This window comes from Scyliorhinus torazame, chromosome 8, assembly GCF_047496885.1.
Source record: "Scyliorhinus torazame isolate Kashiwa2021f chromosome 8, sScyTor2.1, whole genome shotgun sequence".
Classification (NCBI taxonomy): Eukaryota; Metazoa; Chordata; class Chondrichthyes; order Carcharhiniformes; family Scyliorhinidae; genus Scyliorhinus; species Scyliorhinus torazame.
The window spans coordinates 2,723,486-2,740,716 of record NC_092714.1 but is presented as its reverse complement, the minus strand read 5'-3'; the positions used below and the strand labels follow the sequence as shown (position 1 = coordinate 2,740,716).

The window sequence follows — 17,231 nt, the reverse complement described above, 5'->3', positions numbered from 1 at the left end:
CCCCTCCCCTCGCAGTCCCCCTCCCCTCGCAGTCCCCCTCCCCTCGCAGTCCCCCTCGCCTCGCAGTCCCCCTCGCCTCGCAGTCCCCCTCGCCTCGCAGTCCCCCTCCCCTCGCAGTCCCCCTCCCCTCGCAGTCCCCCTCCCCTCGCAGTCCCCCTCCCCTCGCAGTCCCCCTCCCCTCGCAGTCCCCCTCCCCTCGCAGTCTCCCTCCCCTCGCAGTCTCCCTCCCCTCGCAGTCTCCCTCCCCTCGCAGTCTCCCTCCCCTCGCAGTCTCCCTCCCCTCGCAGTCTCTCTCTCTCTCTCCCCTCGCAGTCTCTCTCTCCCCTCGCAGTCTCTCTCTCTCTCTCCCCTCGCAGTCTCTCTCTCTCTCTCTCCCCTCGCAGTCTCTCTCTCTCTCTCCCCTCGCAGTCTCTCTCTCTCTCTCCCCTCGCAGTCTCTCTCTCTCCCCTCGCAGTCTCTCTCTCTCTCTCCCGTCGCAGTCTCTCTCTCTCTCTCCCCTCGCAGTCTCTCTCTCTCTCTCCCCTCGCAGTCTCTCTCTCTCTCTCCCCTCGCAGTCTCTCTCTCTCTCTCCCCTCGCAGTCTCTCTCTCTCTCTCCCCTGGCAGTCTCCCTCCCCTGGCAGTCTCCCTCCCCTCGCTGTCCCCCTCCCCTCGCAGTCCCCCTCCCCTCGCAGTCCCCCTCCCCTCGCAGTCCCCCTCCCCTCGCAGTCCCCCTCCCCTCGCAGTCCCCCTCCCCTCGCAGTCCCCCTCGCCTCGCAGTCCCCCTCGCCTCGCAGTCCCCCTCGCCTCGCAGTCCCCCTCCCCTCGCAGTCCCCCTCCCCTCGCAGTCCCCCTCCCCTCGCAGTCCCCCTCCCCTCGCAGTCCCCCTCGCCTCGCAGTCCCCCTCCCCTCGCAGTCCCCCTCCCCTCGCAGTCCCCCTCCCCTCGCAGTCCCCCTCCCCTCGCAGTCCCCCTCCCCTCGCAGTCCCCCTCCCCTCGCAGTCCCCCTCCCCTCGCAGTCTCCCTCCCCTCGCAGTCTCCCTCCCCTCGCAGTCTCCCTCCCCTCGCAGTCTCCCTCCCCTCGCAGTCTCCCTCCCCTCGCAGTCTCCCTCCCCTCGCAGTCTCCCTCCCCTCGCAGTCTCCCTCCCCTCGCAGTCTCCCTCCCCTGGCAGTCTCCCTCCCCTGGCAGTCTCCCTCCCCTGGCAGTCTCCCTCCCCTGGCAGTCTCCCTCCCCTGGCAGTCTCCCTCCCCTGGCAGTCTCCCTCCCCTGGCAGTCTCCCTCCCCTGGCAGTCTCCCTCCCCTGGCAGTCTCCCTCCCCTGGCAGTCTCCCTCCCCTGGCAGTCTCCCTCCCCTGGCAGTCTCCCTCCCCTGGCAGTCTCCCTCCCCTGGCAGTCTCCCTCCCCTGGCAGTCTCCCTCCCCTGGCAGTCTCCCTCCCCTGGCAGTCTCCCTCCCCTGGCAGTCTCCCTCCCCTGGCAGTCTCCCTCCCCTGGCAGTCTCCCTCCCCTGGCAGTCTCCCTCCCCTGGCAGTCTCCCTCCCCTGGCAGTCTCCCTCCCCTGGCAGTCTCCCTCCCCTGGCAGTCTCCCTCCCCTGGCAGTCTCCCTCCCCTGGCAGTCTCCCTCCCCTGGCAGTCTCCCTCCCCTGGCAGTCTCCCTCCCCTGGCAGTCTCCCTCCCCTGGCAGTCTCCCTCCCCTGGCAGTCTCCCTCCCCTGGCAGTCTCCCTCCCCTGGCAGTCTCCCTCCCCTGGCAGTCTCCCTCCCCTGGCAGTCTCCCTCCCCTGGCAGTCTCCCTCCCCTGGCAGTCTCCCTCCCCTGGCAGTCTCCCTCCCCTGGCAGTCTCCCTCCCCTGGCAGTCTCCCTCCCCTGGCAGTCCCCCTCCCCTGGCAGTCCCCCTCCCCTGGCAGTCCCCCTCCCCTGGCAGTCCCCCTCCCCTGGCAGTCCCCCTCCCCTGGCAGTCCCCCTCCCCTGGCAGTCCCCCTCCCCTGGCAGTCCCCCTCCCCTGGCAGTCCCCCTCCCCTGGCAGTCCCCCTCCCCTGGCAGTCCCCCTCCCCTGGCAGTCCCCCTTCCCTCGCAGTCTCCCTCCCCTCGCAGTCTCCCTCCCCTCGCAGTCTCCCTCCCCTCGCAGTCTCCCTCCCCTCGCAGTCTCCCTCCCCTCGCAGTCTCCCTCCCCTCGCAGTCTCCCTCCCCTCGCAGTCTCTCTCCCCTCGCAGTCTCTCTCCCCTCGCAGTCTCTCTCCCCTCGCAGTCTCTCTCCCCTCGCAGTCTCTCTCCCCTCGCAGTCTCCCTCTCTCCCCTCGCAGTCTCCCTCTCTCTCCCTCGCAGTCTCTCTCCCCTCGCAGTCTCTCTCCCCTCGAAGTCTCTCTCCCCTCGCAGTCTCTCTCCCCTCGCAGTCTCTCTCCCCTCGCAGTCTCTCTCCCCTCGCAGTCTCTCTCCCCTCGCAGTCTCCCTCCCCTCGCAGTCTCCCTCCCCTCGCAGTCTCCCTCCCCTCGCAGTCTCCCTCCCCTCGCAGTCTCCCTCCCCTCGCAGTCTCCCTCCCCTCGCAGTCTCTCTCCCCTCGCAGTCTCCCTCCCCTCGCAGTCTCTCTCCCCTCGCAGTCTCTCTCCCCTCGCAGTCTCTCTCCCCTCGCAGTCTCTCTCCCCTCGCAGTCTCTCTCCCCTCGCAGTCTCTCTCCCCTCGCAGTCTCTCTCCCCTCGCAGTCTCTCTCCCCTCGCAGTCTCTCTCCCCTCGCAGTCTCCCTCTCTCTCCCCTCGCAGTCTCTCTCCCCTCGCAGTCTCTCTCCCCTCGCAGTCTCTCTCCCCCCGCAGTCTCTCTCCCCCCGCAGTCTCTCTCCCCCCGCAGTCTCTCTCCCCCCGCAGTCTCTCTCCCCCCGCAGTCTCTCTCCCCCCGCAGTCTCTCTCCCCCCGCAGTCTCTCTCCCCCCGCAGTCTCTCTCCCCCCGCAGTCTCTCTCCCCCCGCAGTCTCTCTCCCCCCGCAGTCTCTCTCCCCCCGCAGTCTCTCTCCCCCCGCAGTCTCTCTCCCCCCGCAGTCTCTCTCCCCCCGCAGTCTCTCTCCCCCCGCAGTCTCTCTCCCCTCGCTGTCTCTCTCCCCCCGCAGTCTCTCTCCCCCCGCAGTCTCTCTCCCCCCGCAGTCTCTCTCCCCTCGCAGTCCCTCTCCCCTCGCAGTCCCCCTCCCCTCGCAGTCCCCCTCCCCTCGCAGTCCCCCTCCCCTCGCAGTCCCCCTCCCCTCGCAGTCCCCCTCCCCTCGCAGTCCCCCTCCCCTCGCAGTCCACCTCCCCTCGCAGTCCCCCTCCCCTCGCAGTCCCCCTCCCCTCGCAGTCCCCCTCCCTCGCAGTCCCCCTCCCCTCGCAGTCCCCCTCCCCTCGCAGTCCCCCTCCCCTCGCAGTCCCCCTCCCCTCGCAGTCCCCCTCCCCTCGCAGTCCCCCTCCCCTCGCAGTCCCCCTCCCCTCGCAGTCCCCCTCCCCTCGCAGTCCCCCTCCCCTCGCAGTCCCCCTCCCCTCGCAGTCCCCCTCCCCTCGCAGTCCCCCTCCCCTCGCAGTCCCCCTCCCCTCGCAGTCCCCCTCCCCTCGCAGTCCCCCTCCCCTCGCAGTCCCCCTCCCCTCGCAGTCTCTCTCTCTCCCCTCGCAGTCTCTCTCTCTCTCTCCCCTCGCAGTCTCTCTCTCTCTCTCCCCTCGCAGTCTCTCTCTCTCTCTCCCCTCGCAGTCTCTCTCTCTCTCTCTCTCTCCCCTCGCAGTCTCTCTCTCTCTCCCCTCGCAGTCTCTCTCTCTCTCTCCCCTCGCAGTCTCTCTCTCTCCCCTCGCAGTCTCTCTCTCTCCCCTCGCAGTCTCTCTCTCTCTCTCCCGTCGCAGTCTCTCTCTCTCTCTCCCCTCGCAGTCTCTCTCTCTCTCTCCCCTCGCAGTCTCTCTCTCTCTCTCCCCTCGCAGTCTCTCTCTCTCTCTCCCCTGGCAGTCTCCCTCCCCTGGCAGTCTCCCTCCCCTCGCTGTCCCCCTCCCCTCGCAGTCCCCCTCCCCTCGCAGTCCCCCTCCCCTCGCAGTCCCCCTCCCCTCGCAGTCCCCCTCCCCTCGCAGTCCCCCTCCCCTCGCAGTCCCCCTCCCCTCGCAGTCCCCCTCCCCTCGCAGTCCCCCTCGCCTCGCAGTCCCCCTCGCCTCGCAGTCCCCCTCCCCTCGCAGTCCCCCTCCCCTCGCAGTCCCCCTCCCCTCGCAGTCCCCCTCCCCTCGCAGTCCCCCTCCCCTCGCAGTCCCCCTCCCCTCGCAGTCTCCCTCCCCTCGCAGTCTCCCTCCCCTCGCAGTCTCCCTCCCCTCGCAGTCTCCCTCCCCTCGCAGTCTCCCTCCCCTCGCAGTCTCCCTCCCCTGGCAGTCTCCCTCCCCTGGCAGTCTCCCTCCCCTGGCAGTCTCCCTCCCCTGGCAGTCTCCCTCCCCTGGCAGTCTCCCTCCCCTGGCAGTCTCCCTCCCCTGGCAGTCTCCCTCCCCTGGCAGTCTCCCTCCCCTGGCAGTCTCCCTCCCCTGGCAGTCTCCCTCCCCTGGCAGTCTCCCTCCCCTGGCAGTCTCCCTCCCCTGGCAGTCTCCCTCCCCTGGCAGTCTCCCTCCCCTGGCAGTCTCCCTCCCCTGGCAGTCTCCCTCCCCTGGCAGTCTCCCTCCCCTGGCAGTCTCCCTCCCCTGGCAGTCTCCCTCCCCTGGCAGTCTCCCTCCCCTGGCAGTCTCCCTCCCCTGGCAGTCTCCCTCCCCTGGCAGTCTCCCTCCCCTGGCAGTCTCCCTCCCCTGGCAGTCTCCCTCCCCTGGCAGTCTCCCTCCCCTGGCAGTCTCCCTCCCCTGGCAGTCTCCCTCCCCTGGCAGTCTCCCTCCCCTGGCAGTCTCCCTCCCCTGGCAGTCTCCCTCCCCTGGCAGTCTCCCTCCCCTGGCAGTCTCCCTCCCCTGGCAGTCTCCCTCCCCTGGCAGTCTCCCTCCCCTGGCAGTCTCCCTCCCCTGGCAGTCTCCCTCCCCTGGCAGTCTCCCTCCCCTGGCAGTCTCCCTCCCCTGGCAGTCCCCCTCCCCTGGCAGTCCCCCTCCCCTGGCAGTCCCCCTCCCCTGGCAGTCCCCCTCCCCTGGCAGTCCCCCTCCCCTGGCAGTCCCCCTCCCCTGGCAGTCCCCCCCCTGGCAGTCCCCCTCCCCTGGCAGTCCCCCTCCCCTGGCAGTCCCCCTCCCCTGGCAGTCCCCCTCCCCTGGCAGTCCCCCTCCCCTGGCAGTCCCCCTCCCCTGGCAGTCCCCCTCCCCTGGCAGTCCCCCTCCCCTGGCAGTCCCCCTCCCCTCGCAGTCCCCCTCCCCTCGCAGTCCCCCTCCCCTCGCAGTCCCCCTCCCCTCGCAGTCCCCCTCCCCTCGCAGTCCCCCTCCCCTCGCAGTCCCCCTCCCCTCGCAGTCCCCCTCCCCTCGCAGTCCCCCTCCCCTCGCAGTCCCCCTCCCCTCGCAGTCCCCCTCCCCTCGCAGTCCCCCTCCCCTCGCAGTCCCCCTCCCCTCGCAGTCCTCCTCCCCTCGCAGTCCCCCTCCCCTCGCAGTCCCCCTCTCTCCCCTCGCTGTCTCCCCTCGCAGTCTCCCTCTCTCCCCTCGCAGTCTCCCTCTCTCCCCTCGCAGTCTCCCTCTCTCCCCTCGCAGTCTCCCTCCCCTCGCAGCCTCCCTCCCCTCGCAGCCTCCCTCCCCTCGCAGCCTCCCTCCCCTCGCAGCCTCCCTCCCCTCGCAGCCTCCCTCCCCTGGCAGTCTCCCTCCCCTGGCAGTCTCCCTCCCCTGGCAGTCTCCCTCCCCTGGCAGTCTCCCTCCCCTGGCAGTCTCCCTCCCCTGGCAGTCTCCCTCCCCTGGCAGTCTCCCTCCCCTGGCAGTCTCCCTCCCCTGGCAGTCTCCCTCCCCTGGCAGTCCCCCTCCCCTGGCAGTCCCCCTCCCCTGGCAGTCCCCCTCCCCTGGCAGTCCCCCTCCCCTGGCAGTCCCCCTCCCCTGGCAGTCCCCCTCCCCTGGCAGTCCCCCTCCCCTGGCAGTCCCCCTCCCCTGGCAGTCCCCCTCCCCTGGCAGTCCCCCTCCCCTGGCAGTCCCCCTCCCCTCGCAGTCCCCCTCCCCTCGCAGTCCCCCTCCCCTCGCAGTCCCCCTCCCCTCGCAGTCCCCCTCCCCTCGCAGTCCCCCTCCCCTCGCAGTCCCCCTCCCCTCGCAGTCCCCCTCCCCTCGCAGTCCCCCTCCCCTCGCAGTCCCCCTCCCCTCGCAGTCCCCCTCCCCTCGCAGTCTCTCTCTCTCTCTCTCCCCTCGCAGTCTCTCTCTCTCTCTCTCCCCTCGCAGTCTCTCTCTCTCTCTCTCCCCTCGCAGTCTCTCTCTCTCTCTCTCCCCTCGCAGTCTCTCTCTCTCTCTCTCCCCTCCCAGTCTCTCTCTCTCTCTCTCCCCTCGCAGTCTCTCTCTCTCTCTCTCCCCTCGCAGTCTCTCTCTCTCTCTCTCCCCTCGCAGTCTCTCTCTCTCTCTCCCCTCGCAGTCTCTCTCTCTCTCTCCCCTCGCAGTCTCTCTCTCTCTCTCCCCTCGCAGTCTCTCTCTCTCTCTCCCCTCGCAGTCTCTCTCTCTCTCTCCCCTCGCAGTCTCTCTCTCTCTCTCCCCTCGCAGTCTCTCTCTCTCTCTCCCCTCGCAGTCTCTCTCTCTCTCTCCCCTCGCAGTCTCTCTCTCTCTCTCCCCTCGCAGTCTCTCTCTCTCTCTCCCCTCGCAGTCTCTTTCTCTCTGTCTCTTCCCCTCTCCTCCCTACCTGCATTTGATAATATTGTCTGTTGGTCGCCAATCCTGCAGCAAACACTGACTATTGGTTCAGTGGTTGAATTCCTGTCTCTTGTTTGGAATGTTCTAGAGGAATGGATCGTGCTCAACTCTTAGATTGTCATTTTACACTCGCCGGAAGATTTAAGGAGACAGAATGCAAGTGTTCCTTTTTATGCTTTGGCTTTCCTTAGCTGGCAATACTCTGATGGCTGCAGTAGATAGAGCTGGACTGCTTGGCAATAAGTGTCCGTGCGCCGTGCTGACCTTGTCCTTCACCGTCTGTCACACAGGGACTGAGGCTGAGGTCTTATTCAGCAGCGATTCCCACAATCAATCTCCAGAGATAAACAACACGCAGCGAACAATCCTCTTATCCAGGAAAACAGTGCTGCTTTTTCCCAGGAGAGATTTTGGCCCAATCCCAGTATTGGGAGAGACACTTGCCTCTGCACAGAACATTCTAGAAGGTGGTGAACGGTCAATGGCAGTCGTTCACTCTGCTGCCAGCAGAGACTCTGTGACTGGGAAATCAGTTGGTGCTGAAGAAGAGGCCATCCGCAGCTCCGACTCGCGCTCCCGCTCCGACTCCCGCTCCGGCTCAGATTCCAGTTCCGACTCCAGCTCCGACTCAGATGAAGAAACTGTGACGGAAGATGCTGGAAAGTCTGCTGCTGAATTGCCAAAGCGTCTTCCTATCCATTCCAGCCCAGGCAGGGCTGCTGAGCAGACACGGGAAAGGAAAGAGGTGGAGCGTGGAGGCCTGGTCAGAGAGCCAGACGAGGTCTGCCAAGATGTCAACGTGCCAGAGTCCAAGGACTCCACTTCCACAGGGGTGAGCACGTGTGAGGAGAGAAAAGCCCAAACTGGCCACAGGGAATCGACAAGACAGGGGAACCGAATGATGGCAAGCAGTGAAATTTGTGCCGGAGACAAAGCTACGGTAACAACACCAGGAGCAAGATCTCTCCCAATAACCAAACCCGTTACTGAAGAAAGCACAGCGAGCAGCTCACTGAAAGAATGGCTGCTCCCAGCTCCGGGCGAGAGGCCAGAACCAGAGCACAAGTGGGCGAAGGAGGGAACTCCAGAAGCTGGTGTCCCAGATATGGCTGCGATGCCTCAGGGTACTCGACTCTTTCCACCTCAGCAATGAGCTTCATTAATTGCAGTCAGGGCAGCTTCTAGAACTGAGAATTCACAGTCTGAAGAGAAAGTGCCTCATACAAGCTTTTAAAATACTGTGAGGTCAGACACTGTCCAACCCGCGACCCCCAACCTGCGACCCCCAGGCTGCCTGTGCTCCACAAAGCCCCGCGACCCCCAACCTGCGACCCCCAGGCTGCCTGGGCTCCACAAAGCCCCACGACCCCCAGGCTGCCTGGGCTCCACAAAGCCCCACGACCCCCAACCTGTGACCCCCTGGCTGCCTGTGCTCCACAAAGCCCCGCGACCCCCAACCTGCGACCCCAAACCTGGGACCCCCAGGCTGCCTGGGCTCCACAAAGCCCCACGACCCCCAACCTGCGACCCCCAGGCTGCCTGGGCTCCACAAAGCCCCACGACCCCCAACCTGCGACCCCCAGGCTGCCTGGGCTCCACAAAGCCCCGCGACCCCCAACCTGCGACCCCCAGGCTGCCTGGGCTCCACAAAGCCCCGCGACCCCCAACCTGCGACCCCCAGGCTGCCTGGGCTCCACAAAGCCCCGCGACCCCCAACCTGCGACCCCCAGGCTGCCTGGGCTCCACAAAGCCCCGCGACCCCCAACCTGCGACCCCCAGGCTGCCTGGGCTCCACAAAGCCCCTCCCTCTCCATGTGGCCCCGGAGCAATTGTTGAAAATGCTGCTTGGCCGGCTCAGTGAGTCAAATCACAAAATGTTTACAGAGGTGAAGCAGGCCATTCAGCCACCCGGTCAGCACTGGATTAAAGAGCATTTTATCCGATCCCGCTCCTGCCTTATCCCTGTAACCTTGCCCATTCCTTCTTTTCAGATCTCAATCTCAATCCCCTTTCAATACCTCGCTCCACACTGCCTCCACCACCCTCTCGGCAAGTTTCTCCAGAATCTAACAACCTTCTGGGTGAAAGGTTTTCTCCTCACATCACTTCTACTCCTTTGGCCATGATTTTGAATCTGCATCCTCTAGTTCTTGATACTCTGGAGTGGGAACAGTTTCTATTTCCCCTGTCCATACCCCTCAGGATCTTGAATATCTCGATCACGTCTCCTCTCGGGCTTCTTCTCTCCAAGGAAACCAGCCCCAACCTCTCCAATCCATCCTCATAGCCACAGGTCTTTATCCTTCGATCATTCTTGTCAATCGCCGCTGTACTTTCTCCAACGCCGTCATGTCCTTCCTCAAGTTTGGTGTCAACAGCTGGATGCAGTGCTCCAGACAAGACCTAACTAGTGTCTTCTACAAGTTCAACGTGATCACTTTACTCTTGTACTTAATGCCCCTATTAATGAAGCCGATGATATTATCTGGTTTATTAACTGCTCTCTCAACATGCCCCACCATCTTCACTGACTTATGTACATGAACACCAAGCTCCCTCTCTTCCTCACCCTCCTTCAAACTTTCTCCCTTTATTTTTTACTGTTCCTCCATATTCTTCCTGTCAAATTGAATCACCCCCCACTTCCCAGAATTGAACTTCACCTGCCACTTGTCTGCTGGGTGAGCGAAGGTTGTGAGTGAGGGTGAGGCTGGGCGAGTGAGGGTGAGGCTGGGCGAGTGAGGGTGGGGCTGGGCGAGTGAGGGCGGGGCTGGGCGAGTGAGGGCGGGGCTGGGCGAGTGAGGGCGGGGCTGGGCGAGTGAGGGCTGGGCGAGTGAGGGCGGGGCTGGGCGAGTGAGGGCGGGGCTGGGCGAGTGAGGGCGGGGCTGGGCGAGTGAGGGCGGGGCTGGTCGAGTGAGGGCGGGGCTGGTCGAGTGAGGGCGGGGCTGGTCGAGTGAGGGCGGGGCTGGTCGAGTGAGGGCGGGGCTGGTCGAGTGAGGGCGGGGCTGGTCGAGTGAGGGCGGGGCTGGTCGAGCGAGGCTGGGTGAGGGTGAGGCTGTGAGCGAGGATGAGGCTCCGTGAGGGTGAGGTTGGGTGAGTGAGAATGAGATTGACTGGGTGAGGGTGAGGTTGTGAGCGAGGGTGACGCTGTGAGCGAGGGTGACGCTGTGAGCGAGGGTGACGCTGAGAGCGAGGGTGAGTGAGGAGGCAATGTACTATCCTGGAGCCATATCTACAGCCACAGAAATGAATGTGTTCCGTAACTAAAGAATCGCAGATTATTGTGGCCTTTCTGCTCTTTCTCCCCTCCTGTGTAGCTGTGTCACTCCTGGTGCCATGGACCTGGCTCCTGCTGCGTCCTCGTGGTGCCATGGACCTGACACTTGCTGAGTCACTCCTGGTGCCATGGACCTGGCTCCTGCTGCGTCACGCCTGGTGCCATGGACCTGGCCCTTGCTGTGTCACGCCTGGTGCCATGGACTTGGCACTTGCCGAACACCTCAGCCATCGCCCTCACCAGTATCCAAAATGGAAAACAAGAGATCGACATAGGGACTCCTGCTCTACGTGCCTGGTTCTCCTCAACTAGCTGATCGTCACCCATTCCCACTCTGCCTGTGCAGCACGGTAGCATGGTGGTTAGCACAATTGCTTCACAGCTCCAGGGTCCCAGGTTCGATTCCGGCTCGGGTCACTGTCTGTGCGGAGTCTGCACATCCTCCCCGTATGTGCGTGGGTTTCCTCCGGGTGCTCCGGTTTCCTCCCATTGTCCAAAGATGTGCAGGTTAGGTGGATTGGCCATGATCAATTGCCCTTAGTGACCAAAATTGCCCTTCGTGTCCAAAATTGCCCTTAGTGTTGGGTGGGGTTACTGGGTGATGGGGATAGGGTGGAGATGTGGGCTTGGGTCGGGTGCTCTTTCCAAGAGCCGGTGCAGACTCGATGGGCTGAATGGCCTCCTTCTGCACTGTAAATTCTATGATAAATTCTATCTGCGTTCCTCCATTGGGAATGAAATTTGTCGCCCAGGAGGCTGGGAAACTCCCAGAGGCGAGGATGTTATGGCAAACTGGAATACTCAATGTCTGTAAAGAACATTTTCTCAAAGTGAATTTTGTTTGTATTTTGTGCAGAGTCGATGGAAAAACCTGTGCAGGAGTCTGTTGAGGAAGGATTGGACACTTCCACCTACAAGAACACCCAGCATCACGATTACACCCCACTCACCTTTGTAGACCTGGACATGGAGATGGCAAAGTACAGGTTACCTCAGCCCTCTTCAGGAAGGAAGTCTCCTCGCCACTGAATCCTCACAACTTGTGGTCAGCTGGTGCCTCAAGTAGGCAACAATATTTACAGAACACGAGCTAAATGTCAATAAAAATCATTTGTTCAAATGTCTTTAATGTCGACAACCTTCTTCCTGGTTCCGTGTTTAGCTGCATACTGCTGAATGAGCCTATCTCACTGCTCACTGGAAAATGGACACACTCGTTCCTCCCCTTGCCTCCAGGAGTGACGAATGTGAGGAATAACCTCCTTTGGATCCCAACTCTCAGCACTTGGGTTGATTTCTATAGCTAGAACCCATTAATTTTACAGTAACAGTTTTGCTAACAGATACACAATTGAGTGATAGGGATACACTCGGCACAGCAGTGGCCTGTTCACGGAGCCTCACCACCAGGCCCAAAGTGGTTTATTTCTTTGCTGAGGAGATTCACCAGAACAAAACTGAAGCTAAAAGCAAATTATCAGATAAAAGCAAATCCCTGCAAATGCTGGAGATCTGAAATAAAAACAAGAACAAAGAGCAATACAGCACAGGTACAGGCCCTTCGGCCCTCCAAGCCTGCGCCGATCACGTGTCCTATCCAGACCAACTGCCTGTATCCTTCTGCACCCAGTCTGTTCATGTGTCTATCCACATAAGTCTTAAAGGTCGCTAACGTATCTGCCTCAACCACCTCACTTGGCCGTGCATTCCAGACCACCCCCAACCTCTGGGTAAAAAACATCCCCCGCACATCTCCACTGAACCTGTCCCCCCTCACCTTGAACTTGTGCCCCCTTGTCATTGTCATTTTTGCCCTGGGAAAAAGTGTCCAACTGTTCACCCTATTTATACCCCTCATAATTTCATAAACTTCTATCAGGTCGCCCCTCAGCCTCTATCTCTCAAGGGAGAACAATCCCAGTTTATTCAATCTCTCCTCATAGCTAATACCCTCCATACCAGGCAACATCCTGGTAAATCTCTTCTGCACCCTCTCTAAAGCCTCCACATCCTTCTGGTAGTGTGGCGACCAGAATTGAACACTATACTCCCAAGTGTGGCCTAACTAAGGTTCTATACAGCTGCAACATGACTTGCCAATTCTTATACTCAATGCCCTGGCCAATGAAGGCAAGCATGCCGTATGCCTTCTTGACTACCTTCTCCACCTGTGTTGCCCCTTTCAGTGACCTGTGGACCTGTACTCCTAGATCTCTTTGACTTTCAATACTCTTGAGGGTTCTACCATTCACTGTATATTCCCTACCTGCATTAGACCTTCCAAAAGGCATTACCTCACATTTGTCCGGATTAAACTCCATCTGCCATCTCTCCGCCCAAGTCTCCAAACAATCTAAATCCTGCTGTATCCTCTGACAGTCCTCATCGCTATCCGCAATTCCACCAACCTTGTGTCGTCTGCAAACTTACTAATCAGACCAGTTACATTTTCCTCCAAATCATTTATATATACTACAAAGAGCAAAGGTCCCAGCACTGACCCCTGTGGAACACCACTTGTCACAGCCCTCCAATTAGAAAAGCATCCTTCCATTGCTACTCTCTGCCTTCTATGACCTAGCCAGTTCTGTATCCACCTTGCCAGCTCACCCCTGATCCCGTGTGACTTCACCTTTTGTACTAGTCTACAATGAGGGACCTTGTCAAAGGCCTTACTGAAGTCCATATAGACAACATCCACTGCCCTACCTGCATCAATCATCTTAGTGACCTCCTCGAAAAACTATCAAGTTAGTGAGACACGACCTCCCCTTCACAAATCCTTGCTACCCTTCTTAAACAGAGGAACAACATTGGCTATTCTCCAGTCCTCCGGGACATCACCTGAAGACAGTGAGGATCCAAAGATTTCTGTCAAGGCCTCAGCAATTTCCTCTCCAGCCTCCTTCAGTATTCTGGGGTAGATCCCATCAGGCCCTGGGGACTTATCTACCTTAATATTTTTTAAGACACCCATCACCTCGTCTTTTTGGATCTCAATGTGACCCAGGCTATCTACACACCCTTCTCCAGACTCAACATCTACCAATTTCTTCTCTTTGGTGAATACTGATGCAAAGTATTCATTTAGTACCTCGCCCATTTCCTCTGGCTCCACACATAGATTCCCTTGCCTATCCTTCAGTGGGCCAACCCTTTCCCTGGCTACCCTCTTGCTTTTTATGTACGTGTAAAAAGCTTTGGGATTTTCCTTAACCTTATTTGACAATGGCTTTTCGTGACCCCTTCTAGCCCTCCTGACTCCTTGCTTAAGTTCCTTCCTACTTTCCTTATATTCCACGCAGGCTTCGTCTGTTCCTAGCCTTTTAGCCCTGACAAATGCCTCCTTTTTCTTTTTGACGAGGCCTACAATATCTCGTTATCCAAGGTTCCCGAAAATTGCCGTATTTATCCTTCTTCCTCACAGGAACATGCCTGTCTTGTATTCCTTTCAACTGACACTTGAAAGCCTCCCACATGTCAAATGTTGATTTGCCCTCAAACATCTGCCCCCAATCTATGTTCTTCAGTTCCCGCCTAATGTTGTTATAATTAGCCTTCCCCCAATTTAGCACATTCATCCTAGGACCACTCTTATCCTTGTCCACCAGCACTTTAAAACTTACTGAATTGTGGTCACTGTTCCCGAAATGCTCCCCTACTGAAACATCTACCACCTGGCCGGGCTCATTCCCCAATACCAGATCCAGAACCGCCCCTTCCCTAGTTGGACTGTCTACATATTTTAAGAAGCCCTCCTGGATGCTCCTTACAAACTCCGCCCCATCTAAGCCCCTGGCCGTAAGTGAGTCCCAGTCAATATTGGGGAAGTTGAAGTCTCCCATCACCACAACCCTGTTGTTTTTACTCTTTTCCACCATTTCATTATTTATCTCAGTCAGTGCTTCAGTGGTGTCGTTTGCTACCTCCTCCAGGATTTTGGCTACCTTCCTTATTTCCTTTATTGCAAGAGCTACCCCGATATGAGGAAGCAGGATCCCAAAGAATCGCTGCGTTTTGGTTATTGCTCTCTTTTGTCACTTCATCATTTGGTAATGGTTGCCTAAATTGGCGAGGTGGTGTATAAAGGGGACTACATACCCCAGATAACAGGATCCTGTCCAATTCTCTGGCAGCCAGGGATATGCTTTGTGGCCACAAATAAAGTACGTCCCATTGTACGAAGTGAGTTTGTCCACATCAAACCCTTCAGCAATTAAGGATTACTTGAAGGTTCCTGTCCCATTAGCGTATGGGACGTCCAGTGTACACCCATAAAACTGAGGAGACGTATATACGGGATAGACCTCGGATATGTTGGCCACCACAAATCTGTGCTCGCATTGACTCGCACCTCCAAATATCCCTTTAACCACATTCCTTACCAAACATATTTTACCCAGTGGTCTTCCCATGTTGGTGGTATTAGTGAGGGTAAGAAACGGAGGCTGGTGGGATTTGTTATAACTTGGTTGGTACCACATCTCAAAGGTGTTCATTAGATAGCCCTCCTCTTTCCAAGGTCTTGGGGATATGGGGAGAAACGATAAACTAGAAGCTGCCCCGCCGTCTGGGTGTCTTACCATAGATGCAATTCTTATAGTCCTGGGGGATTGACGAGTACCATCCTGGTAAATATACCATTCTACTGTTTCTGACAGGTTAAGCGGAACAGGTCTGAGGGGGATCCCTCCCTTAGCATGGGTCGGGATATGTGTACATACCCAGCAACCAGAAACATTCATATCCTTTGCGTACACATATGACATATACAGATACGTGTTTACATGTAATTCCCTTTTTTTCCGCAGCCTTACCCTCCCTTGGTCAACGCATCCCAAGGGTAAAGTCTTTTTTTGGTTTCTGCAGCTATAGTCCCATTTACAGTTGACCTGATGACAGGGCAGGTTGCCCTTCGTCACTCCACTGATGAGTATGGTCCGATTGCATTGTTGTACGTAGGCCGAACATCCGTCCGCAGGGGTCACGTTCCAAGGTCCTTCTCCTGGGCCTTGACTGGTGCATTGTAAGGTGTCTCCTCGACAGAGGTGATGAGTCCGTCTTCCCTTTGGGGCCACAGGTTCTTCGCTTGGCCTCTCCTCCCGTTTCCAAAAGTCCCAGCAGGGTTACGATAATAAGGCTGTCCTTCATCCTTGAAGTGATGCCGGAGTTATTACCTCGGGCTCGAAACAGAGGGTTATTCTCTATTGCATTTTCACAACCTTACAATGGTGGATGTGGATCCAGGCATTTCTGCTTCCACTTTTACAGCAGTGGGAGTAGTGAGTAGGACCCGGTGTGGTCCTTCCCATCGGGGTTCCAATCCTTTCCTAACCCAATTATGAATCAGAACATACTCCCCCGGATTAATAGTGACAGACCTGGACAAGGGAGGTATCTCCTCATAAGCGGCTCGTACCCGTGAATGGAGGCCTTTTAGTACCTTAGTCAAGGCTATCACATAGTTGGCCACTTCAGTGGTCATATGGTGAAACTGTACTTCCTTATGTTTCCCTTGACCCCAAGGAGTACGCAAGGGTCTTCCGTATAGAATTTCGGCGGGACTCAGTCGCGTCTTTCCAGCTGGGGTTGCACGTATTTGGAAGAGGGCAATAGGCAATAATTTGAGCCAAGTGGCTCCAGTCTCTGCCTGTAGTTTTGCCAGTTTTGTTTTTAATGTCTGATTAGCCCTTTCTACCATTCCCGCTGCTTGGGGTCGGTATGCGCAATGTAATTGTTGTTTTATTCCCAGCTGAGTACAAAATTCCTCATTGATCTGTTCCACAAAATGAGGTCCATTATCAGAGCTTAATCGATATGGAATCCCAAATCTAGGGACAATTTCTCGCATCAAAACTTTTACTACCGTGGAAGCTTTGTTATCTACAGTGGGGTAAGCTTCTATCCATTTACTAAATACATCAACAATAACTAATACATGTTTATAACATTGGCATCTTTCCAGCTCAATGTAATCCATCTGGAGTGTCCCGGTAGCGGGGTTTTACCCATTTCACAGGGTATTGCTTTTCCAGGGTTATATCGCTGACATACCAGGCAACGACTGCTAATAGAACATAGAACATAGAACATAGAACAATACAGCGCAGTACAGGCCCTTCGGCCCACGATGTTGCACCGAAACAAAAGCCATCTAACCTACACTATGCCATTATCATCCATATGTTTATCCAATAAACTTTTAAATTCCCTCAATGTTGGCGAGTTCACTACTGTAGCAGGTAGGGCATTCCACGGCCTCACTACTCTTTGCGTAAAGAACCTACCTCTGAAAGAACCTACCTAATGTTTTGTGCTATGTCCTGCAGTCGTGGATGCCACCAGGTTTTAAGCAATACATCACCCGTAGCTCGCGCACCACCATGAGTTGCAAAGTGAACACATTCGGTGACCCAGGCTGCCAATGCATCGGGCGTACAAGTCTGCCCCGCCGGGGTGACCCACAATTTGTTTACAGGATCATAACGACATCCCAATTCTTCCCATAGCCTTTTTACACAGGCAGGAGCGTACTCCTGTTACTGAATGATGTCAGTGATGGTCGGCATTGGCTTTTCAGAGGGAGACTGACCCTTAGAGCTTTTAGTCTGGCTCATCATTTTTGGTACCACCGTGTCTTTTAAGCGAGAAGCCTCTTTGGCCTGGTGGTCCACCTGCCGATTACCCGCGTCCACCAGGGTTTTGCCTGTCGTATGGGCAGTGCACTTTATTACGGCTATTTGTTTAGGGAGCATTAAAGCCTGTAGTAATTGTGTAACTAACTGTTTGTGGGATATCTGAGTGCCTGCAGATGTAAGAAATCCCCTGTTCTTCCATAATTGACCGAAGTCATGTGTGACTCCAAATGCGTATCTGGAGTCTGTGTAAATGTTTATTTTCTTATTCTCTCCGAACACGCACGCTCGGATAAGTGAAAATAGCTCGGCTTGTTGGGCGGAAAATAGCGTTTCAAATGCTGCTGCTTCCAGGGTTTCGCCCTGCTGATTAACTATAGCATACCCTGATAATCTTTCCCCCCTTTCGCCGACGGTGAAAACAGTTAAGTCTACATCGGGCAGGGGAGTGTCAGTGAGATCACCGCGCACGGAGGCTTCCTCTCTGAGGAGCGTCAGGCAATCGTGGCCTGGCTGTGAGCAATCCGAGGGTGGTTCGGAGAGAAAACTTGCTGGATTGAAAGTGGTGCAGTGGCAAAATTGGAGCTTGGGATTATTCAG

At 58.1% G+C, this 17,231-nt stretch overlaps 1 protein-coding gene across 2 annotated transcripts in view; it reads left to right on the top strand.

The window, feature by feature from the left end:
* Nucleotides 1-11,120, top strand: part of ndufv3 (NADH:ubiquinone oxidoreductase subunit V3) — a 28,172-nt gene extending 17,052 nt beyond the window's left edge. Inside the window, exons 2-3 of one of the 2 annotated variants that reach the window (XM_072513046.1) lie at nucleotides 7,010-7,843; nucleotides 10,853-11,120. In XM_072513046.1, coding sequence (XP_072369147.1) covers nucleotides 7,010-7,843; nucleotides 10,853-11,025 — 1,007 coding nt within the window. In that variant the 3' untranslated portion in view covers nucleotides 11,026-11,120. The remainder of the gene's footprint in view (nucleotides 1-7,009; nucleotides 7,844-10,852) is intronic. The other variant, XR_011948577.1, reaches the window with a different exon arrangement.
* Nucleotides 11,121-17,231: the final 6,111 nt, after the last annotated feature.